The sequence below is a fragment of the Rhyacophila brunnea genome, unplaced genomic scaffold (assembly GCF_057557595.1).
Source record: "Rhyacophila brunnea isolate RB1 unplaced genomic scaffold, BYU_Rbru_1.0 scaffold_17, whole genome shotgun sequence".
Taxonomy (NCBI): Eukaryota; Metazoa; Arthropoda; class Insecta; order Trichoptera; family Rhyacophilidae; genus Rhyacophila; species Rhyacophila brunnea.
This window is the reverse complement of record NW_028232827.1, coordinates 5,934,716-5,959,200: the sequence shown is the minus strand read 5'-3', so window position 1 is coordinate 5,959,200 and position 24,485 is coordinate 5,934,716. Positions and strand designations below refer to the sequence as shown.

The window sequence follows — 24,485 nt, the reverse complement described above, 5'->3', positions numbered from 1 at the left end:
TTTTATTGATTTTTACAACATAATGACAAAGTGTTGTAGCGGGTTTTGAAATTTAGTGACACAAATGAAAAATTGCAAAAGCGGAAACCGTTTTGTCACAGTAAAGTACAATGCGACTTCTATATTTTGGTCGATTCGTCAGTGTGCCGTATGTATTTTGAATGGACAAAAGTGACAGTCGTGGATATGTATGTATAGAAAATGTAAGGGAGAATTCGTCGCAATAGGATGTATAGTCATAGAGATGTATGTGAAAAAGAAATGAGATTTTTGATTGCTCGAGTGAATATGATGATGTGTCGGCAGTGGTGAAGGGTGGAGGCAGGCTCTGGAGTTCCGACAAACAAAACGCACACTAAACTCTGCCTGTCATACTTGAAGGGTTGACGGAAAGAAAGATCATTGTCACGTTAATTCAATTTTGAGATAAAGTGCAAAAACTTAATAACTTCCGTGTTATACTATTTATTAAACTTGAACTAAAAGTTATCTTAATATTAATTACAATCACAATTCACTCTAGTTATATATAATATTATAGTTTTGGAAAGCAAAACAATATATAAATATTAATATTCTTTGTCAAATGTTTGTGATGATGATCTTTCTTTTGAATTTCAATGTTTTCTTTCTGAGGTCAGTGTTTGAACAATGATTTTTACAATTTTTTTCTAAATATGCCATCTAATAGCTCACAAAATTCTCCACAAGATGGCACCATTAAATCTTTTTGCAATCTTTGTGGACAATGATCTTTCTTTCCGCCTACCCTTCACTTATTTTTTTCATTGAACTATGATTACAAATTGCAGATAGTGTTCAATTAAAACCCAATCCCGCCTAAACCAAACCACAATTAATGCTGGAGGTAGGCTGTGGAGATCTGACAAAAATGGTACACACTTCGTCAGTCATACATATTATTTGTTTTCATTGTACTAAGACTACAATTTACAGATGGTATTGGTTTGTTTTTAAAATTTAATTAAACCCTGCCTCAACCAAACCATAATTGATAAAAAATATTCTTCTATCTATTGAATATCCAAAGTTATGTATGATTTAAAAGCATTATTTTAGATATTTTATAGATAGAAGAATAATTTTTATCTAATATGTAGTTTGTAACACCACCTGTAATTAATTTTGTATTCTTAGTTCTTTTCTTTCTTCTTGACACATGTCCGATCTTAATAGGATCATATGGGCCTCCACAGGGTAGAAGTTTGTATTAACAGATTTTTTTTTTTTTACGAGAAATGGATGTCAGCCACTTGCTCAACCTATTAGGTCCATACTAATAGGTTGAGCAATATAATATATACAATAGTTGAAAAGCAATATGTGTACTTGCTAGACCCAGGATTCAAACCTGGGACTTGCAACACTACAGACCGGCGCTTTAGCCACGCGGCCATCGTGGGTGTAATGAAAACAAATAATAATATGACTGACAAATTCACTCTTTATGTTGGATCTCCACAGCCTACCTCCACCCTTCGCCACTGCGTGTTGGCCAGAATATAGATGTTGCGCTATATATAATGGAAATAGTTTCAGAAGTACGATGATGTCCCAACTTAATTTTTTATTAAATTAATTGTGATGATTGTAATTGCTTGCCAAAAATTGATGGATCAAAATGTTATGTTATTAATAATTTATTCTACGTACCTAATCAAATGTTTCAAGATATTACTTTTACCTCAATATTGTTAATTCTATAATGTTATGTTATTAAAAAAATATCCTTACTCACCGCGGACTTCCATACTTACAATGATTATTTATGCTGTCAACACCAGAGAGTTTACAAGCCAATACAGACCTACAAACTTATCTGGAGAATGAGATGGGGGAGCCACTGTCGAAAACTACCCAATCACGACTCGTAACTGGCAAAATCTGACATTCAAATGACGTTTTTCAGTATGGCGTCCTATGGTAGTTCGTAGTTCCATTTTTGGCCATTCTCCAGATAAGTTTGTAGGTCTCTAATTGGAATGTGCTATGTATTTGTACATCAACCTACATAATAATGTATTATGAAGAAAAAAAATATTTAAAACACTGCTGTTTCATATTATAACTGTTGAATTAAATAATAATAATTTCAAGATAAAAAGAACTTTTTATATACAACATTTTCTGTTGAATCATATAAACTTGACTTGACTAGCTTAAACGATCAAAAAAATATGTACTTGATAGAAATACTGAATAATGAAATGTCATTTAATATTGATTTCCATAGTAACGCACAATAATAATTTAGTTGCTAGGACCCCCTAGCAACCAATAATGGTATCGAAATAACTTTTCATACAAAACAGTATTAACTAAAAATGAATTCAATTCTACTTGCTACTAAAAAAATGCATTGGCATCGTGTTGATATATTCTAAAAGTTTCAAATGCCTAGATAGTCGGGAAGTTAGTTAAAAATCGATTGCAAGGTTTGTACCAGACAAATAAGAATACGACCTAAGAAAAACGTTGTAAAAATTTCAATACATATTCCAATAAAGACTTTAAAAAACCCTTTCTCAGTTTTGTAAAAACAACACTCGATAACTAATATAACACGATCGAATTAACATAGTTCATGATATCTAAAAGATCAACAAAAATCAAGCAATAAAGATAATTTTTTTTAATGAAATTCTATAAACTAACCGAATACATAAAATGAATTGTCTGTTTCCAATATCTGTCAAATATTTTTTTTGCAAAAGATGTTTGTTTTTTATTTTGTTTAGTTTTAGCAAAGGTTAGAAGAAACCTTCGACATATCATTTTTGTTAATATTTTAGTATACTTTTTTAAGATCAAAATAAATGGATACTTCAGTGATATTGCTGCTTACTTTTTCTGTATATATATATATATGGAGTGAACTACTATTGATTTATTATATTATAGGAAATGCGTTTAGCTAAATTTTTATAGATTTGATGCATACACATTTTCTAACAGTTCGAAAAGTACGATGTATTGGTATTAAACAATATGCAGCCAATGAGGTATCGACTGATTAGTTTGAAGATAATGAGGTATTATATTGGGTTTGCGATACGATTCCCGTTTGTAGGAATGTCTCTATTAGCACAGTGAAAAATCAAACCTCATTGGAGTGAATGATTTAAAAAAAAAATGTTTTCAATTGCTTGATGTCTCATATGAGTAAAGTTCAGAGACTCAAATGTGTTGTTTACTACTTTATCTATCAGAAAATTACATTTAACTTTCATTAAATTATATTGAATCAAATCAAGTTTAACTATTTTATAATTTATTATTTATACATTATTATTATTGTTAATTATTTGAAATGTTATATTTAATAAGAAAGATTGACAGATCGGGGTCTGAGACGATTTGACGTTACCGTCTCGGCGTCGAGACAACTAAAGAATTGCCATCTGGACATTAGCCGACTGAACGAAAAGAGTGAAGAATAAATTATATTGTCGGTGTATTTCCTAAAACATTTTATTCTTTTGTTCAATTGTCTCAACACCGAGATGGCAACGCTAGACTATCCCACCTCCGACAAATCGGGATGTAATAACTACTATTTAATGGTGTGGACTGCACAGTGATGTTAGGTTTAGTTAAAATATTATAGTAATTAAATGTAATGTTTTATATTTTAATGAATTAAACTTACATTAAATGTATACATAATTTGTTTTTCTTTCTAAGCCTACATACCAGTGACGAAGGGTGGAGGTAGGCTGTTAAGATCCCCTATAAATGATGCACACTAAACTTTGTCAGTCATATGTATTTGTTTTCATTGAAATAAGACTACAATTTGCAGATGGTGTTGTTAGTTTTTAAAATTCAATTAAACCCTGCGAAAACTAAGCCATAATAGATAATAGTCAAAAAGTACTCGTCTATCAATAAAATATCTAAAATTATGCAATTAAATCATACATAACTTTTTATATATAGAATAATATTTTTTAGGTATTATAATTTGGTTTAGGCAGGCTTAATGAATTTAAAAAATGAACCAACAATATTTGTAACAATATGTCTTCTTAATCCAACGAAAACAAATAAGTAGGAATGATAAAGTATGCACAATTTTGTCATATCCCCCAAAATATACCAAAACTATTATGGTTTGGTTAGGCAGTGTTTAATTGATTTTTAAAAACCAATACGCATATGAATAGAAGAAGATGGTTGTACTAATTCAGAAAACTTCGCGGGTGTGCGCACAACTGACAAAAGTTTCATCGTAATCGGTTGAATGGTATAGGAACGCATACGAATAGAACAAGAAGAAGAAGATGGTTGTACTAATTCTGAAACCTTCGCGGGTGTGCGCACAACAACTGACAAAAATTTCATCGCAATCGGATTAATGGTATAGGAACGCATGTGAATAGAAGAAGAAGATGGTTTTTCTAATTCAGTAACCTTTGCGGGTGTGCGCACAAGTGACAAAAGTTTCATCGCAATCGGATGAATGGTATAGGAACGCATACGAATAGAAGAAAAATATGGATGTACTAATTCAGAAACCTTCGCGGGTGTGAGGACAAAAGTTTCATCGCAATCGGATGAATGGTATAGGAACGCATATGAATAGAAGAAGACGATGGTTTTTCTAATTCAGAAACTTTCGCGGGTGTGCGCACAAGTGACAAAAGTTTCATCGCAATCGGATGAATGGTATAGGAACGCATACGAATAGAAGAAAAATATGGATGTACTAATTCAGAAACCTTCGCGGGTGTGAGGACAACAAGTGACAAAAGTTTCATCGCACTCGGATGAATGGTATGAAATGTATGTGAAAACCACCACTACTTTCAAAAGTTGTAATATTTGTAGGTATTCGTTCCTTCATTCGCCACCCTTTAAAATGTAATGCCCCTGTGCAATGTATGGTCTGCCTACCCCCATGTGATGTCATTGACATTAAACCAAATTTTAGGCTTGGAGAACTTTGAGAAGTCATGGATGTTTTTGGAAAACTTTCAAGATTGACCTTTGAATAAGTGGCTCCACTCTATTCTATATAAGTAGGTTTTCTTCTTAAGTTTTTCACATACTATCCTATTATTTCTTTGACACATATTTTTCGAGGGTTGGAATTTAGCAAATGGCTCAACTATTCAGGGGGTCGAATATAATAGAAGAGAGATTAATTATTGGAAGGTGTTTTAATAATTTATTTTTAACTATTACAAAGTCCATGTGGTCACAATAATTATTAAGATATCCAGATATCTGAAAATTGATTTATCATCCCTCTTTCATAATTTGAAAACTGAAAGCATTGGATAATATAATTTTATTTTTGATGATAGTAGGTAGTTATGTCTCACAATGAGTGAAGAATATTTAAATTAAATTTATAAAATTACATACCTATTTAAATTAATTATATTGTTTTTTTTAAGCATCAACATGAAATTAAAATAATATTCAGCATTTGTAGTTTTAGCGTGTTGGCAATCCTGGTGATTTATTATTACATTTCAATATGGCGACGTGTGTCGCCGGTCAAGTGAAGGATTATTGTTTTATTTGCCGTGTTCAGTTTTGTGACTCGCTGATGTAAATTTAATTTTGCAAGTTTGGTGATCTGCGAATATTATTCATATCAGTTTCAATACCATGCAATAAGCCGTTTATCATACAAATATGGGCAACATTTTAAATGTCAAAGGAACATAATTTTTGCTGGTTATATTTGGAACTGTACCTGTAATCTCAAAATCACCCCAAATTAATTATTATTATGCATTGCATTTGTAATTTGGCAAGGAAAAACGGGTGACGCGCCAGTGTTTAGTGATGGTATCGCCATGTAAAACATTTCACAGCAAGAATAGAGCCGAAGGTACAAAGTGACCCGATGTTGTGAAGTATTATGATGACTTTTACAATCGACGTCATTATTTTGAGTACATTATTACGTTTTCACGAAAGACTTTGTTTTCAGCGTCGAAGGCTTTAAAACTGCTCGAGAAATACAATTTTTATTTGGATATCAAAAACAGTAACACCTCGAAGACACTAGAAAACCAGATTAAAAAGTTCGGCGGGGTGAGTAAAGTTTTTTGTTTTCGCGCCAATTTATGTATGAAGTAATATTCAAGCTTCAAGCTCCGATGAATGATGCAGTCGCCGCTCGCGTTGGCCAACGAACCGGCGCTGCTTAGTGGCCAGTGCGCATGCGCAGCTCGCCAGATGCTCACAGCGCCGGGTGGTCAAATTCAGAACAATTTATTAAGCTATCTCCATTTTGTGACAGATTTGTGTTTGTTGTTTGGCCATCGAGCTGTTTTAATCGGTTTAATCGGATATACTGTACTATTTTCACCGCTGAAACGTTCCCCACAGGTAGGTGTAGTCGGTGTATCGACCTTTCTTACCGAATGTCCGAACTTTTCCCGTTTTCCATTAGAATTGCTGTGATACTTACAAAGGCTGCATACCGACCCACAAACTACATATACTTACTTATTTCTGTGATAACTCGAGCGCACGGTTCGTGTTCCGCGCTTGTGAACGATTTTACCACACCTCGGTTCCATATACGTGTGCGGTTCGTTTAAATTGTCGGGTCAAGTGTTCAGTGTTTCTTTAGGAGTGTGTTTTTAGTCGGTATTGTTTTGAATATCCCCACCCAAGCGTTTTTGCCCTTGTGTTTATGTCATTTTAGGTCAGTCTGAATGTAATTAGCGTGCATTTTCTCATAGGCGCTCGCTTTTCTATGCATCGCCGTTGCATATTCCGATGCGATCCGCTTATTTCTATTCGTACTGCACTCGCAGTTGTCGTAAGCATTTACGTCGCCTGCCTTTTGACAGTTTAAATTAGTTTTCTTTGACAGTTTAATTCGGCATCGGAAAAATAATCTCTACGCGCCGTTACGATAAGGGCCATTTTACCATATCGCCGTGTTTTTCTATTTAATATTATAGAACGAATACATTTAAATATTTTTGACAGCTTTATTCAGAATTATAATAAATGTTTACGTCACGTACCCTTTTTATAGAATAAATCTTTAAATTTTTGTATAAAATATGTAGATGTTTTAATTTAGTAAATACGTATAGCCTTGATCAATATCAGAAAAATTAAATTCCCTTCACATAAGTACTACATTGTCATACTCACTATTTAAAATGAATTTTATAAAATCTATACATATCTCATGTATTTTTTACTGATTAATTAAAAAATATTGCTTATATATATAGTTAGAAATTATTAATATTATTAGAGATGTCTAATATAAAATTAATTAATACTAGTCTAATATTCTTTACTGTCACTAGTTTATTAACCTCTGCTCCAAATTGCCATATGAAAAAAATATTGATGGCTTCATATCAAAATTATTATTGACAGATGGTGTTTGATGGGATTCATAACAGTGTGATGATAGCCAAATTAAATTTCCATAAATAACTCATGAGTGCAAAGTTGTACTGAATACTCTCAACGGGACACATTTTAATTTGTGTTTGTTTATTTACTACTTATAATTATTTGAAAATCATTTACTAATTCAATTGTGCTGCAATAAAATAATTTCACATACATAAAAATTGTTATATTTTTTTGTGCAAACATTATTATTAAGATACCTATGTTACATATTTATTTATCAATCATTGATTTTCTTTCTTTTTTGTTTTGACGGCTCAAAATAATTCAATTTTTACTATTTGTGTGTATTTAACTATTCTTAAATATATCTTATTCAAACCCTTATCGACAAACATTTTGAGGTTTAATACAATACTATTCTAATATGCAAAAATTAAATAAATTTATAAAATAAAAATTGCATTTTTAAAGCTAGGTATAAAATGTTGCACAACACTATTGGGCAAATCCTTCGACTGTACAGGATTTGTTGGAATATTTTCATTTCACACACCTTGGTAGGTAGAAAAATTTCAAAGTAAGGTATACATGACGTCATCTCTGACAACATTATTTACAATGAATAAATTGGTTTACATACAAAATTTGTCCACATATTTAACTTCTCTGATTCTTTTCGGTCCTTTTGATTATTAATATATCCTTTGTATTCTACTTGAATCCAGCGTGGAGCAGATGCTAAAATACTCATATATTTTTGTACAATGTGTTGCGTGTTCGAATCACACTTATGGTCAAATTTACAGTTAACATGTTTCTTTTTTGGGATTAATCAATTCAGAAAAAATGACATGCGTCGAATCCTAAATCCGGAATAATATAAGATATCTCCGGATTATAGATATCTACATCTGAGCTCTCTCTTTTTCATGAGCAAGTCTTATTATGTACACGATTCTCCTACAGTATTGGACTCATCTGAACCGATTGCCGATATCAATGAAGAACCTGCCATATTCTTGAATTGATTGATCCAGCATGTGGGTGTTCTCTCTTTTACCCGGCTCTCAGATACAAACTTGTCTCAGGTGCAAAACGGCATGTAACTGAATGTACTGCCTTCCAAGCTGGTACAGTAGTACCTACACATCATCGCTGCACAACTGCAGAGGACATCTCAATGTCAGATCACTAGAGAGCAAAAATAACGATTAATGACAATCATAATGAAATGACATTTCAGGTTGAGAAATATCCTTCAAACACTATGCATTGACATGTTTCTAATGAATGCATGCAATATTTCTTCAATACAAATCACTGCTTCTTTGTCAGGTGTACAATGAAGTTTATCCGTTTCGACAGGAGGCCGCGACACATCACTGTCGGGGCTGTGCACGTGGGTGAAAGTTGATAAATTCCTACGAGCTTTGATTCATGGCTATGTCGCAGACAAGATGATTTTGTATGTGCTAAGCGCCTTACAGTTTACGCTGCCAATCAGTTTCTACACGCGTCAGTCCCTCCCCACCCTCAGACAGAATCTGTTATTTATCCTTAGCTCTCCAAGGATAGATTCGTTGGTGCAAAATCCTGAGCATACCACTGTATTTCACTGGAAAATGCTAATCTTTGTATGCGATAAATTTTAGTAAGCGATAAGATGTTTCTGTCTTTCCATATCTCTTACTGCTGCGAAATTGTAATTTTATTCATTGCGATTCTCCCTCGCATACTCCATTTTATAGGGGGATCTTTGTCACCCTTTAGGTCTTAAATCTGTCAGGTACAACTGTTGGATGAAATTTGTCCAGCGATGTGACCTGCTCATCTCCCTTTTCAATTAGATATGTGGTGATACGATAACAGGACAAAACAGAACAGTCAGGGCAAAAATGAAACATTAATTTTTGTGGAATCTATTTAGGTTAGATTAGGCCATTATTTCGTTGTACCTAGTCACCCAATCATTTTGAACGTATTATATTGATTAAGATGAGACATCCTAAGCTTGCCGGCAACACTGAGTTAAGTCGCGTTTATTTGAGGCTTTCTAGCGATTAGGAATGCAGAAATTAGGTATATAATTTGATTTATTATGGCGTATTGAAAATCTGTGCTATTAAATCTATCAACATAATAGAGATAGGACAATCTAAATATTAAATTTATATTTTTCCTGAAAGGTCACAGTTATATTTATCGTTGTTCTGTTTTGTCATGGAACCGGTGATACGTGGTGAATGAAGAGGTGTTGTATAATATAACCATCTAAAATTTATATGTGGTATTTTTCAGCGTGTGGAAGTATTTCTGGTAAAGTCAGTGACGCATGTTGTAACCGACCGGCCGAAATGCGACATTGCACTGACAGCCGGCAATGGACCTCCTTCCGTTCGGGGCTCCCCCTTTGCCGCCAGTCACTCTGCTTCGCCTAACCCTGACAAGGTAACAATACTATTTTATATTTACCATTTTTTTAACTGAGGGGCTGAAAATTCAGAAGCTTCTGAACTTTTTTTGATTCATGCATGTAATCTTGCAACTTAAAGGATTATATTGTTTTGTCTGCGATAATACATACCGTCAGCAGTAAATCCATGCACGTATAAACGGGATAATATTGTCATCGTATGGTGCTATTTGACAGGTTGTGACAATTGGTAAATGTCAAAATGCTCTGCACGCTGTGTAGTTTGCATTTTATCCAGCATGTTCGCCACTATTTGAAAATTCAGAAGCCTTTCATGCACGTATACACGGGCTATTAAACTAAACATGAAATCACTTATACTTATGCAGTAGTAAACACCGTTTTTTAACAGCGCTTACAAAAAATTATTTTTAATGCTCATTTTCAAGCTGTTACCAAATTACTATGTATGTATTCATATGATGGCAGTATGTCAATGACAAAGCTATTGAGGCTTTGAAATTGATGAAAATTCATATTGTTAGTATGTCAGGAATACCCGTTGTCGCTGGGTTTGCGCAGAGGGGGGGTGGGCAAGAGCTTCTCAAACTTCCCGATTTTACTCAATTTAGCATTGTGTTAAGTAGTTGATGTGTGGTCACTTCAATTTGCGATTTCTGTAGTGGATAATTGAGGCTATTATTTGCAAACACGGCTCGTTCTCAAAACATATTTTGCATTGAAAAGCAATTTTTGATTTTTTAGTTCATTTGTAGTGTAATATATTTCAAATAGAAAACAATGCAAAACTTATTCATTTCAATATTAATAAAGAATCTATTTACATTGTTTGAATCATAAAATTTTGGATTAAACCGCCTATGTAAGTATGCAACCAAATGACAAACGACTAAAATGTTAGCCACATGATCCAAAAACTGAACTATTGGCTAATGTGAAACGAACCATATTTCAAATTAAATGATTGTGAAATCAGCCACCTTTGAAAGTTTCACTTTATTTTGTATGTTTTATAGCCGGGTTGAGGCTGCTGTATAAAAATTCCTTTTAAGGCCATGCATTAGTTGAGGCACGGTCTAAAAAGATCGTTGCTAGGCGATGCGCGGACTGCGGGTCGCGGGTGCAAATGACACCTGTCAAACGAAATATTATTTTTCATATAAATCCAACATACGTTCATTTTATGTTCTGTTTATTGTTCTATTAGTAACAATAATAATATATTCATTGACATGTTTTCTTTTCAAAGTAAATGGGTAACGTTTTTAGTCATCTTTACACGATTTTAGAATTAATTGACCCGTCGCCATCACGCAGCAAAGTGACGTGCTTCTAGCTCGAGATTCTCTCAGTGAATGGCAGCGAGTCCAAAATTTCGTCGCGCCTACAGTTGGAAATTATTTGGCGTTTCACTGATGCGTCACCTTAAGAGGCCATCCATAGACTGAAACCATATGCGGTTTAGAACTGTATGCCATACTAAACTTATGATTTCTGTTCATGGAAATATATTTTTACAAAGTATATAAGCATCTGATCGTGTCCGTTTATACCATACACTTACACTTCCAAACTTTGTAAAAATATATTTAGTATGTATGGCACATGGTTCTAAACCGCATACGGTTTCACTCTATGGATGGCCTCTAAGTGTAATTTCTTTATAAAATGTCATTCAACGAGCCGTGTTTGCAAAAAGTAGCCTCAAGTAACGTGCTAGGATTTAACGATTGGTAGTGACATATTTAAAAAATGAGTTAGGAGCAGTTTTCACAACACATTGATAAACAACAATATTTTTTCATGCAACGGCAATAAAGAATATTTACAATTGCACATTTGACTTTGAAGTCGATTCACTCGGCTCACGTTGCACGTATATCATCAGTGCCTCAATCAGTAATGGTATGTGTTATTAGGGGCAGGTGGGAGTGGGAGTGCGAGGGGGAGGGGGCGGCGGAAGCAGCTGGAGGCGAGCAGATGCGATGCTGGAGTGCGTGCGCCGACTGCCGCAGCCACAGCCGCACCTCAGCGACCTCATCCAACAAGCGCACCTCTTCAACATTCCCGTGTTGACCCTGCAGCGAGTGAGTTCTCCTCTCTGCTACTTTGCAAACACATGCCCTCTGCTTTACCGACTGCTAGCATTTCACCGGGGAGACATTGAAGAAGAGTGTATTTGAAAGAATCGAATTGAAAATCAATGGCTTAACCGACATTACGTTAGGTGTTTCAATGAGACAATAATATCTTCTCAAATATCCTATTTGGACATACAATGTATTTATAATTGTTTTAAATGTATGGATGTCTTATATACCTAGTCCACAGCAAGATACATCTGTTCATTGTACATTTAAGGGGGAGACGCATGCCAGCAGAGAACCTAGCGGAAATATACGAAGCTTGCAATTTGAGATTTTTTTTTGATAATTTACAATTTCAACTGTATTATTTAATAAATATGTATCTGAAAAAATTAAAAAGATTTTTTATTTTTTTTTAAACTTAAAGATAAACTTACAATTGTAAAAAAATATAATAAAATGTGAATTCGTTGCAGGGTCAAATCTTATTATTGCATTATATTTTATGGTCATAATTATCATTAAAATTTAGTTTATTAAGTTTTAAATTTTATGTGGTGTAGATTTTTGACTAATTCATCGTTTTAATATTTTTTATATATATTTTAAAAAACATCGATTTTTATAAAAATATAAATGTGTATAACTTGAAATCCTTTTTATTTATATCAACTCGAGCTTCAATATTTTGACCATGCCTAAAATAAAATTTGATATGAATAAAAAGGATTTAAAGTTATACACATTTATATTTTTTTTTAAATCGATGTTTTTTAAAATATATATAAAAAATATTAAAACGATGAATTAGTCAAAAATCTACACCACATAAAATCTAAAACTTAATAAACTAAATTTTAATAATAAATATGGCCATAAAATATATTGTAATAATAAGATTTGACCATGCAACGAATTCACATTTTATTACATTTTTTTACAATTGCCAGATTATCTTTAAATTTAAAAAAAAATAAAAAATCTTTTTAGTGTTTTCATATACATATTTATTAATTACTACAGTTGAAATTGTAAATTATCAAAAAAAATCTCAAATTGCAAGCTTCGTATTTTTCCGTTAGGTGTCTCTTTTCGCCTCTGATAGTATAAGCATCCCCCTTAACATGTTCTGATACAATTGTCCCATAAATGTTGTTTTCCGACGGGAATGTAAAACATTGTTCACATATGAAGGTACACGGCAAAAACAGGCTCAGCATTTTTTTCATTTTTGAGATTTAAATGCCAATTTTTTCCAACAGTGGAAATGCTCAAGAATTGTATCATTAATTATGAAAATCGATTTCATTGCTTCATAACTGTTCATCTAAATAATATTTGTTTATTCTATGCAGTGTTGCGTAAACAATGCCGTAAACTCGTATGCGTGTTATAAATTTTGTATTTTTTTTAGGTTAAAGAATTTTTGGGAAAAGTATGCGCAGTCGCCTACAAAAGAATTGATTCCGAGGAGAGAATTTTAAAGGGGGCCTTCATCAAGTTCGAGTCTATTGATAGGTAAATATTATTCTTCCCCGATTCACTGTGCGCATACGTAATAATGCTAATGTGGGTCTCATGTATATGTATCACTATCAAACTACGTCTCTGGCTTGAAAATCTAAATGTACCTATGTCGCACATTGAATATTTCCCAAGCAATTAGAGGTTGTGATCGAGATTTCTCATCCAGAGAATTCGAATCTTGTGAAGAGAAAATTTACGACTTCCCGCTCTAGAAGAGCCAAAAATATAACATTAAATTTAGTGTAAAAAATGCTATGTGTATCTTATGAAACCTGATAAAATTTTGATTTAAATTTTAGAACATAGGTATTTAATAATGCAATAATGAGGAACGATAGAGCATTAATTAAGGAATCCAATCCCGGGATCCCGGACAATTTTCGATACCTATGAATCCTGGGATTAGTAAACATAATCCTGAAACCTTCGGGATTGATTTTTTTTTACTATGTGTACAAAATTATGTTAGTAAAGTGTATGTACTTGCACATGTCACAGGGGGAATCGTCGGATAATAAATAACCATTTTTTGTTGTTACGCAATCGTGAGAACATCAGAAAAATACGTTCATTTACACCACTGACATTCTGGCACGCGAATGGTGTCTAACCGCCAGTGCCACGGGCGTGCAGTCAGGCACTTGTTTCTAAGCCTAATTTTGTGAATGTTATATTTTCTTAAATAAATAAAAATACTGTTTTACTTTCGTTTTTCTAGACATTTTTGACCGACTTTATCAATGCTATTTGTATATGGAAGAAAATGCACATCCTGGGATAGTCAAATTGTTATCCTGATATCCCGGGATCAAAATTTTGGCTCGGGATTGGATTCCCTAATTACAATGATACAGATAACTTTCCTACAAATTATACAGATTGCTCAAGGAACCCTTTCTTCGCTGCAACCATATTACTGTAAAACGTAACTGTTTTGATTTGGCCATCTATTTCAGCATTCAGTAGCTTGCAGCCTGTCAGCAAATAATCTATAGTACCTACTTTTGATTTGGTTCGCCCATCTGGAGGAGCTCTGCGTTTTCCTCTTTGATCAGTACAAATATTATGAGTCAATTTCTTGGCTATTATGATCAATACTTGCCCGGACAAGCTGTGAAGAATTAGACCACTAACTTACTTACCTGTAATTTTTAATTTTCGACTTTACAGCACTTTAAAAAATGTGATACAAAATTATATTATAATTTGTTATGTGCAGAAAAACCCGCGCCGTTTACAAGGAGTTCCCCGTGTGGCCGGGCATAAACTTGACAGGGGAGCACACAGGGTGTCCGTTTATGCCTCCGGAGGGGGTCTCATTAAAGGGAGAGAAGAAACGCCGTCCGCAGAGCAAGGCCAAAAATAAATCTAATCCAAAAGGCGTCACCGGTGATTTTGTATTGAACAATAACCAAACCGCCGCAGCCCAATCCTCCACCACTAATAAGACTAGGTAAGTAATTTATTTCTGCGCTTATCATATTTTACCGATTTATACGGCTTTGCAAGAAATATAATCGGCCCAAAGACGTTGAAGAATATTTTTCCTAATAGAAGGTGAGGTTCATCTCTATTCGGTCGAGAGTCACACTGGCAGCATGTAGCCGACAATACACCGCGTTTCAGAATTGTATGCTGTATTAAGTACATACTTCTATAATTGCTGCATTCTTTGATATCTTTTTTTAACCAAAAATGAGGCTGAAAAATAAGGACTCATGTTTGAATTACACTGCAATATTTACATACATACTAAATACAATTTTATGTTTACTGAAACAGTCAATTCGATAAATAATTATTGTTATGCTCAATTCATATAGAGTACACTCTCAGTAATCCGCCGCTCGATTATCCGACAACTACTATAATCCGCCGTTATTTTTACTAGTTGAAAGCACAAGATCAAGCTCTATAATTCGCCGGTATTCGATTGTCATATTCAGTAGTCCTCCGCCGCGTACAAGTATACAACGCAGATGAGACGGGTTTATTTTGGAAACTTCTCCTTTGTAAAACGTACGTTCATCGCGAAAAAAGTATCACAATTATGCCGTGCTCCAATGCAACCGGGACATACAAAATTATAATCCGCTGTTTTCACTAATTGGACACTTGTCTGGTTTTTCGAGTGGCGGATTACTGAGAGAGTACTGAACTTTTAACTTCAAATATGATAGGTTGACAAAATATATGGGGTAGGATTGGAACCCTTTGAATTTATTTATGTAAAACTATCCTATCTTTCATTGGCTTTTAATTATGTTTTAGAATGACACGGAAGCCAAAACCGCGCACCAAGGAGAGAGTCGACATTCTTCCGAAGCAAGGCGGCTATTGTGAGATTTGTCGGGTGGACTACTCCGTGTTGGCAGATCACGAACGTTCCGATGCGCACCTCAACTTCGTTAAGAACTGTTCCAACTTCCTCTCACTGGACACCCTCATAGGAGCCGCCGCCGACGTTCACACTTTCCTCAAAACCAACCGACCACTGGATATAGCCCCTGAGGAGAGAAGATCTCTGAGAAACATTAAGGTCGAACCAGAAACCCCCTCTGATTCGCGAAAACAGCTAAAGGTGGTGTGTAACGGAGCGGTGGACTCTTTGGCTGGCCCGCAAATGTCGCCCGCTCTCAGCGAACGGGGCCACTACCTGCGATCCAAAGGAACACCTGTTGCGGATCAAGAGTATACTCCTAAAGCGTCGCCCAGAGAGTCTGTTAGGCGGGACGCCATTCGGAACGGATCTGTCAGCCCACGAACCGACTGCAGTCGATTCAACGGCAAAACTGAAGACTCACACCGAGGCAAGCGACCACGCGCCATCCGTTGGCAAAGACCACCGAGCCCCGACGCCCCTCGCCCTCCTGCTGACCGGCCGTATTACAAAGTCGTTAGAATGAGCACGAAACTTCGCTCTAGTAACACCTTCCCTCCCAAGGACTGTGGCCCTGCGCTCGGCGATCAGCCTTCATGTAATGGAGACTCTGCATCGGGTCTAGTTGTCAAATTCAGACGGGTGCGGCGATCAGAGCTCTCTGTTCTGAGCGATGAAGCGGAGAATTTCATGTTCCCCAAGAAAGACGACAGCGATAGTGATGACGAAACTGACTCGAGAGGAGGTTCGCCTCGGTTTAATTCCAACGGTGCAGCGCAACGGTGCCGCTCTGACGACAATCAATCGGATGACGCTTCGCAGGATGGCTATGGGTCGGAGAACGGCAGAAGAAATTCCAGAAGACGGGCGACGGTCGAATCAAGACTGCAGAGCGATTCAGTTTCCCCCGACGGTAAAGAGAAGACTGAAGTGGTGGCGGTGGACGCAGAGGTCCTGCCGCCCAAAGACAAGTGTCTGAAGTGGGAAGATGGCCGCTTGAAGGCGTCCCCGCGCGTCGAGAACCTCACCTATACCTTTGAACGTGTGCCCGAGAGCGAACCTTGGTACGACACATTCACTAGGCAGGACCGAGGGAAACGGATGTTTAAAAGTATTACAGATTATCTTGGTGAGTCCTTTTCTCCGATTTTTAGTATGTTACATAGGATTAGCTATTAGAGACATGTCTGCATCACGCATAAAATTTTTATTCTTTCGTAATAAACATAAATACATATATATTGGTTACATGTAAATTGTATGTAAAACATTTCACCGTGGCACAGTTCGCTGTGAGTTTTCTTATCGGAAAGAGATGACCTTATACTATACGGTCTCCAATTTTATTAGATTCAATATGAACATTAATTCAATTCTCATAGCTGATTTTGGCAACATCCATCAGAGTCTACCTATATTGTACAGAATTTACCTATATTGCGATTTGTGTGATTCCTACAGATTTTTGTCAGTGTCTATGACCTTTTCTGTCTAAGGTATCCATTTTTCTGTTCATATATTTTAAGTGTGGAATGGTTCAGCCCCTTTCGACATACAAACGTAACTCATCAACATTATCTAGCCGGTTTAGTTCAATTCCCAAAATACATGCATACAGAGTTGACTCAACATTGTTTGTTCAAAAAAAATCTGTTTCCGTTTGCAACTAAATTGGAAGGCGTTTGTTCTTTGAGATTGTTGCTTTCGATAATGGCTCACATGGTTATCAACATCGGCCTGTCGAATCATACAGCATGACAATGCTCGTGTGCACTACTGGATAATGGCCTCTCCAAGCTGATCCCACTTCTCTCGGTCCTGTGCATTACGTTGCCACGTACTTCCGTAGAACTTAACCATTTCATCAAATCGAGCCAGCGGCCTCTAGTTCTAACTTGCGGACGTTTTGTACCTCTGGATGACTAATCCAGCAATTGTCCCTTCTCCAAGCTGTGCCCAGCCCATTTCCATTTTAGGTTTTTAGCGGACTCTTATTACATCACAAACCCTTGTCTGTTTTCTTATTCAATCATTCCGTTTTTTGTCCTTTTAAGTTATGCCCAGCATGCACCTCTCTACACCGCGCTGTACTAGTCTCTGGATCTCTCTTTTACTTCTTTTAAAAATATTAGGTATGAAAACCTATAGGACAAATAGATTAAAATTTCTTGATACATAATTTTTGCTATAATTTAGAGGTGAAAAATGATCTTGTGGTTTTTTACTGTGTAACATACGTATTAAGTTTACGATTTCTGTTCATGGAAATACATTTTCAGGAAGCGTATACGATATGAACAAAAATCAGAAGTCTAGTAATGTATGCCACATGGTACAAAATTACCTACATGCGATTTCCATCTATGCACGGCCCCTCACCCATCGGAAAGTTTGATTTTGCGGTCAAAATTGATATAACTCATTTATTATTCATTTAATTCAAATAAATCCTTTAACTATTTGTGGGTATTGAATTTTTTTACTGTTTATTATGTTATACGTTATCTTTGTATGTATATCAGTTAAAGTTAAATGAAGAAAACATGTTTAATAGTTTTTTTTTGTACAAAATGACAAATGTATGATAAAAGAAAGATGGATATACTAAAAATGGAGCGAAATATAATAAACACTTTAAGATATTATTTAGAAGATTGAACTCAACTATATATTTTTTACTCTCTCAAACAACTCACATCTACCGAATTGGTCACTATTTTGACAAATTTAAATAAAAATAGACTTAGAAAATCTAATAATTCTTTTAAAATATATCTGACTATGTAACATAAAATGATGTTTGATTTTCAATATTTCCTGCATCCTGTAACGGCGATTGACCTGATTGTCTCCAATGAGTACGGTCTAATATGGTATTTTTGTTTGTAGGATATTACAGTAAGCCGCCAATTCTCCCCTATGAAATGGGGGAATTGCCTCCTTTGAAACCCGACTGCTGCATCCTTGGGCGGATGGCCAAGGCCGGAAGCGAGCCGGGGCCCCTCCGGCACTACGGCACCAGAGGCATGAAGAAAAGAAAGATTAAGGTGGAACCAGTGATCGTTCCGGATGGAAAAAATTCAAGAAAGTCACCCCGTGAGCACGCTTCCACCCTCGCCATCCTTGGGGGCTTGGGATATCGAAAAAGGAGCAAGCTCAGCGGCTCCGAGGACTCCAAGTCGCTGCCCTCCATTGCTGAGGAGGACGTCTCCAGCGACACTCCCCTTGCTGCTAAGATCCCTTCGGCTGTGGCTGATATATCAGAGCGGCTGCGCCTGCTCATGTCTTGCGTCTACGACGAAGAGGAGGAATTCGATGCACCCGTGGATGATGAAGCAGTCAAATTTGGGCGGGGTGCGTCCGCCCCTGACGTGATCGGTCTGCTAGAAACGTATGAGGGCTGTCGGACGATTGAGGATGCCGCCGCTGAGATTCGCGACAACGGCCCCAAGAGGAGGGGATGCAAGTTCAAGAAGAAAAACAAAACGGGGTGGCCCAGCAAAAGAAAAATTAAGAAGGAAAATGCGAGCGCTCCTGGGTCCCGTGAGACGAGCCCCCGCCGCGGTCTCTGTGGCTCTCGGGGTCCCCCGTCGCCACCCGAGGTAGACTCGGACTGCGCCACAGAGGCCACTGACGGGTGCGCCGCCTCCTCTACTGGTGATACTGATGCCCCGTCCGCGTCGCGGCTTACAGACACGGAGGGGAGTGAGAATGGGGATGATGAAAACTATTCCAACAATGTGAATGTGGACCTGAAGCAGTGGGAGTGTGCGGAAAGGACACTTAGCGACCGGCTGTCATCGGAGCGGGAGCCGACTGTAACAGTGGACCTAAAAAACGGGGAGGCAGGGCACAGTGGCATGGACTTGCAGCCTGTGGTGCGTGTGCAAAAAATGGAGCGTGGTGGGTTGGATACAGGGGCGGATGGTGGGCGGCGACTGCGCAGCTCGGGCTCGAGGAGACAGTTGCGGGCGCGCTGGCGCTCTCGCAGATAACCGCTGACCGCCGCCGCCCCTGTCGCCCTCCCTCTCCCCCTTCGCTGCCTGCGGACCCTGCTGTGCTGGGCGCTCAGGCGGGATTAGCCGAGTTCCTCCGGCGCCTGTCGCCGTCTGTTAGAAAATTGTGTCCCTTTGACTGTCGAACGTTCTCCGCGCCGTCGGCCCCTTGTCCCGTAACTTATATGTTCGTGTTGCATTTATCGATTCGCGAGTGACGTCTGTTTGTGATCATTTTAAATCGTCGACCTGTCGGACACTCCCTGTATATTATTTAAATCTTTTTATGTATATTTATTAGTTACGTCAAGAATACCGTTTAAATAAATGTAAAAACAAATAATGACTAAAACTGGTATTTTATTTTTACCCTCCCCGTCGCCGCCTTGGCAACGGGGCAGGTTTCATTGTGGTTTTATTAAATTTATACATTTTATTATACAACAGTACACGTGTAGATCGTAATTATGGCAGAAAATGCAGATAACAGATGGAGCTCTATCCCCCTAACGCGGCCGAGATGCGAAGACTTAAGATAACGTAACAGACGGCTCTCCTCGACTTCTTCTCACTCATAGACGTCTCCTCTGTCAGCCACGTACCGGATGATGTCGGCTGGCTTGACCAGTCTCTCCGCATCAGTGTCAGGAATCTCGAATCCAAACTCATCTTCCATGGCCATGATCACTTCCACGTGATCGAGTGAATCCAATCCTAGGTCATTGATGAAGTGCGAGTTGACTGTCAGCTGCGAAAGAGTTTAAAATTACTGAATTACATAAATCTTAATTGTCAATCGACAGTGTTGCCAACCGTACTATGTACGATATGAAAGTCTGAAAATACTATAATTATTTTGAAATTTTGGAAAAAAGTTGGCAATAGATGAAACACAGGAGTAAAGTTGATTGAGATAGCTAAAAAAAAAAGCTCTCGTTAATCACCTTGGGTGTAATTTTTTGAAAAGGCAGAAAAGTATTGGGCCATTCGAAACGAATACTATATTTTTTGCTGAAATACTATAAATCGGTGACAAAAATACGGCAATCAAATATTGGATTACATTCAGGAGCCGTAGGAAAGTACGAGACAGCAGAGACGAGGGGTGGAGGAAGGCTTTTAAGATCCAACATAAATAGTACACACTAACCTTTGTTAGTCATACTTATTTGTTTTCATTGAACTAAGAATACAAATTGCAGGTGTTAGTTTTTTAAAATTCATTAAGCCCTGCCTAACCAAACCATAATAGATAAAAAATATCTAAAATTATGTATGATTTAATGGCATAATTTTAGATAATTTATAAACTGATATTTTTTTCCCCACTAGTATTCCCTAATTATTATTTATCGTAGGTTGTTAGAGTCTGTCTTCTATAAGCTGGCGTGCCGGTTACCCCCCGCTTCAGCATCCATCTCGTTCCCACCCATGGAAAACTTGCAACAGTTGAATGCGATGGCACAATGCTTTCCGTGTGACGTGTACGCCAGTTTATAGAATACAGACTCTAGATCAGTGGTTTGCAAACTTTGTTACTACGCCTCCCTTTTAAAAACATCTAATCTTGGCGCCTCCCCCCTTTATTTCATTAAATAATACAGACACCTTTTTAAATAGTCAAAAATGTACTAATACAAAAATGAAAAAAAATAAACAAGGCTGTTATATTCATTTTTAATTTGTTTTTCTTGCGTTGAATGTGATTGTTTATTAGCACAAGGTGCTCTTTTTCTACTAAACGGGATCGATATTTGAATTTTCATTGCAGCTAATGCAGAAAGAAAAAAAAAGATGTTACGAATGGTAGCAGTACTTTACTTGCATCTTGCATTGCTTTTCTTAGCAAAGTATTATAATATTATTATTCTTTACAAAATTGAACTAGGGTTTTTGTTTCAATGAATTATCGCATAATTCTACCAATTCTTCCTTTTCAATAGTGGTCAATCCAAAGACATCACCGTTCATCGACAATTGGATTCTACCATGGGTCCCACATCCTGAAGCGGGCCCCCAGACTAGGATCTCTGGCGGGCCGACCTACCTATCACTGAGGTTAAGGGCAATGTGGTGCTCTAAAGTAGTGTTTCCTAAATTATGCACGGGAGTTTTCATTTAAGTATATCAATCATCATACAGGTAACATCAAATTGTAACGCACAACCACATTTAAAATATTTAATAGCCCTGAAACAAAGCAGCGCAGGCGACTTTTTTTTACTATTAATAAAATAATGTGAAAAGTGCATTAGCAAACTATCCAAGAACTCACTAAATAGATTTTTGTTTGCATCAATAGGTATCTAGCGCAGATATAATTATTTAAAAGTGGAAACATGGCGAACTTATTTTTTTGTAATTTTGATTTCCAGAGCTCCAATTTTTTATGAATGCCTTCACTTTGTCTTTTTAGAACAAGTTCAACAACAAAATTGTCGTTTCTAAGCAAATTTGCCTCAAATTTCAACATTATTAAGTAGTTGACCATTTTATTTTTTTATGAGATAGCCACCGCGCTTCACAATAGTATAGAAGTGAGGTATTATAAAATTAGTCCCCAATTTTTTTTTGTGTAGCTTATAACTAGCGGCCGTTTTATAAACTATGCGTTTGCAAACTACAAACCTGTGGCTACATTAATAATTGTGTTTAACTTTACGTGCCTTGGGAAATCGCTGGCTTATGGGAATCGTGATATGATTTTTTCGTGTTCTTTCAAAACAGACCCAGTACATTTTATGTTTAAACCTCATCATCTAAATTTGAGTTTAATGTGGACTCATTCTTTTCTGCGTAACGCCACCCAATTATTATCGATAATTAAGTTGCCATCTCTAACGTGAAGGCATCATTATGATAGTAACATAACCTAAAATATTGATTTTTATTATACCTTGGTGGCATCGACTTTGTCATACAGTTTCAATACGAGGAGCACCCTGTTTGTGATCAGCTCGAGCGAATTGGGGGCTCCGCCGCTGTATAGACGGCTAGGGGTGGCATTAACATCCTAAAAAAGATCAAAATAATAATGTAGCGAGTATACCTTATCGGCGGTTATTCGGTCATAGGCTGCGCAAACTTTCAACACCCTGTCTTGGATAAGCTTCAAAACGTCTTCGCCTTTTTTCTCGGCGAAATTCCTCGATTGACGTTTAGCAACCTAAATACGATCGAGTTTATCAGACAGGCTGGTATGTTATGCAACGTTTACTATGTATTTTAACAATGTCAAAAATACATGCAAATTCTACAGCCTACTCCAAAAAACAGTGAAGCTACAGTTGAAATTATGTAGTTAAAATTCATAATATATTAATCTGTCAAAAAACAATATAACGTGTGTATTTTTACAACAAATGTATGGGACTACTTGACATACCTGAATTGATAAAATAGACTGTGATTGGCGACTAGGATAAAGTACGTTGCTACTAAAAGATTTCTGTTGGGCTATGACACACGGTAACCGAGTTACCGGCGCCCGAATTGATTGCGGTAGTCGGAATAAAACAGCACGAGCCCCTCGAACTATTGCGGCCATTTTCGCTGAATATAATTTTTATCAATCCAAATCTGAAGATATCGTGACGCAAGGGATCAACCATAGACAATATCCATAGATTATCGCCATTGTGTCTATGATTGTCACTCATGTCTATGGCAAATATAAATTTTATTATCTATTAAATAAAATATAGTACCTAGGCCAAAGAGATTGGAAGAGGAGTCCAATCTCTTTGACCTAGGCGCTGTTCGGCCACTGAATTTGTTTAAAATAATAAATAGAGTTCAATAGTACTTTCTTTAAAAAAGTTAATTATCTTGCATTAAGAAGCTCGTTTGTTACCTACCTAGGTACCCATTATGAGAAAATAGAGATAATAATTCCTAACATGACTGAGTAAATTATAGGTACCTACCTATCTAGAGGAAATTAATATTATTTATTTATCTGATATTGTGGTCACGACGAATGTATCAATTTGAAACGAACGATAGATACAAACACATTGCCTGCACTGCCAAAAGAATCTGATACCATTGGTTTTACGTAATAGTTTTGGAAACAAAAAACAATCAAATAACGTTCCATTCAAATTTAATTTACAAAAAAATGTACCTACCTACCATAATTGTTTAGGTAGGTACCTAGGTACTTAATGAAAGGAGTTTTACCTACCAATAAAACTCTTATTATTCATGTTGACTCTGAAGTCCTTGAGATAGGGTTTGCTCTTTCTTCTTCACGTGAGGTTATATTCTACTAATTTATTTTCCTTTTTCTTGTCGTTGGTCATTCCTCCGTTTTTATTTACTGGTCATACCCGCGCGTCCATTTTTTTATGTATGGAGTTTGGGATCCCTTTGTCTTCATTATGATATGACTCAAGGAACCAGGTAGAAGTTACCTGGACTTCAAAGTCAACATGAATAAAAAGAGTTTTATTGGTAGGTAAAACTCCTTTCATTATTCGAATTTGACTTTGAAGCCCTTGAGATATCTGTTTGTTGTTGGGTATGCCAAATTCCTGTATGTGACAATGATTCATTGACGAGGTATAGACCATCGTGACTTTCAATGTATATGGTTGAATAGAGAAGTTAATGGGTTCTTTTCCCCTTCTGATGGTGGTGTGTCCATCGTTCTCTGGTAGTTGTCGTGAAATGTCGATTCACTACGCCAGTTA

The 24,485-nt window shown here is 36.5% G+C and overlaps 2 protein-coding genes across 4 annotated transcripts; one reads left to right on the top strand and one right to left on the bottom strand.

Annotated features, from left to right (window-relative positions):
- Nucleotides 1-5,493: 5,493 nt before the first annotated feature.
- On the top strand, nt 5,494-20,139 carry LOC147073607 (uncharacterized). Of its 2 annotated transcripts, XM_085944882.1 has the most exons (8): nt 5,494-5,866; nt 5,969-6,072; nt 9,667-9,816; nt 11,722-11,889; nt 13,304-13,407; nt 14,636-14,869; nt 15,688-16,925; nt 18,686-20,139. In XM_085944882.1, exons 1-8 carry the CDS (start codon nt 5,821-5,823, stop codon nt 19,789-19,791), a joined length of 3,150 nt encoding a protein of 1,049 aa, XP_085801008.1. In that variant the 5' UTR covers nt 5,494-5,820; the 3' UTR covers nt 19,792-20,139. The 2 variants fall into 2 exon arrangements, with proteins under 2 accessions (XP_085801008.1, XP_085801007.1); XM_085944881.1 differs by lacking the exons at nt 5,494-5,866; nt 5,969-6,072 and adding an exon at nt 6,092-6,369.
- On the bottom strand, nt 20,134-23,393 carry ND-ACP (NADH dehydrogenase (ubiquinone) acyl carrier protein). Of its 2 annotated transcripts, none has more exons than XM_085944899.1 (3): nt 23,177-23,393; nt 22,841-22,957; nt 20,134-20,539 (listed from the first exon to the last, which is right to left on the bottom strand). In XM_085944899.1, the coding sequence occupies exons 1-3, from the start codon at nt 23,336-23,338 to the stop codon at nt 20,360-20,362; spliced, it is 459 nt and encodes a 152-aa protein (XP_085801025.1). In that variant the 5' UTR covers nt 23,339-23,393; the 3' UTR covers nt 20,134-20,359. The 2 variants fall into 2 exon arrangements, with proteins under 2 accessions (XP_085801025.1, XP_085801024.1); XM_085944898.1 differs by lacking the exon at nt 22,841-22,957 and adding an exon at nt 22,688-22,804.
- Between the last annotated feature and the right edge of the window lie 1,092 nt (nt 23,394-24,485).

What these genes read in the sequence shown, in the direction of transcription:
- LOC147073607 (XM_085944881.1), top strand. Translation starts at nt 6,142, where the DNA reads ATGATGCAGTCGCCGCTCGCGTTGGCCAACGAACCGGCGCTGCTTAGT. An exon ending in TCCACCACTAATAAGACTAG is followed by an intron (nt 14,870 to 15,687) that starts GTAAGTAATTTA and finishes ATTATGTTTTAG; the next exon opens with AATGACACGGAAGCCAAAAC. An exon ending in AAGTATTACAGATTATCTTG is followed by an intron (nt 16,926 to 18,685) that starts GTGAGTCCTTTT and finishes TTTTGTTTGTAG; the next exon opens with GATATTACAGTAAGCCGCCA.
- ND-ACP (XM_085944899.1), bottom strand. Translation starts at nt 23,338, where the DNA reads ATGGCCGCAATAGTTCGAGGGGCTCGTGCTGTTTTATTCCGACTACCG. An exon ending in AGTCTATTTTATCAATTCAG is followed by an intron (nt 22,958 to 23,176) that starts GTATGTCAAGTA and finishes GATCGTATTTAG; the next exon opens with GTTGCTAAACGTCAATCGAG. An exon ending in ACCGAATAACCGCCGATAAG is followed by an intron (nt 20,540 to 22,840) that starts GTATACTCGCTA and finishes ACTCTTTCGCAG; the next exon opens with CTGACAGTCAACTCGCACTT.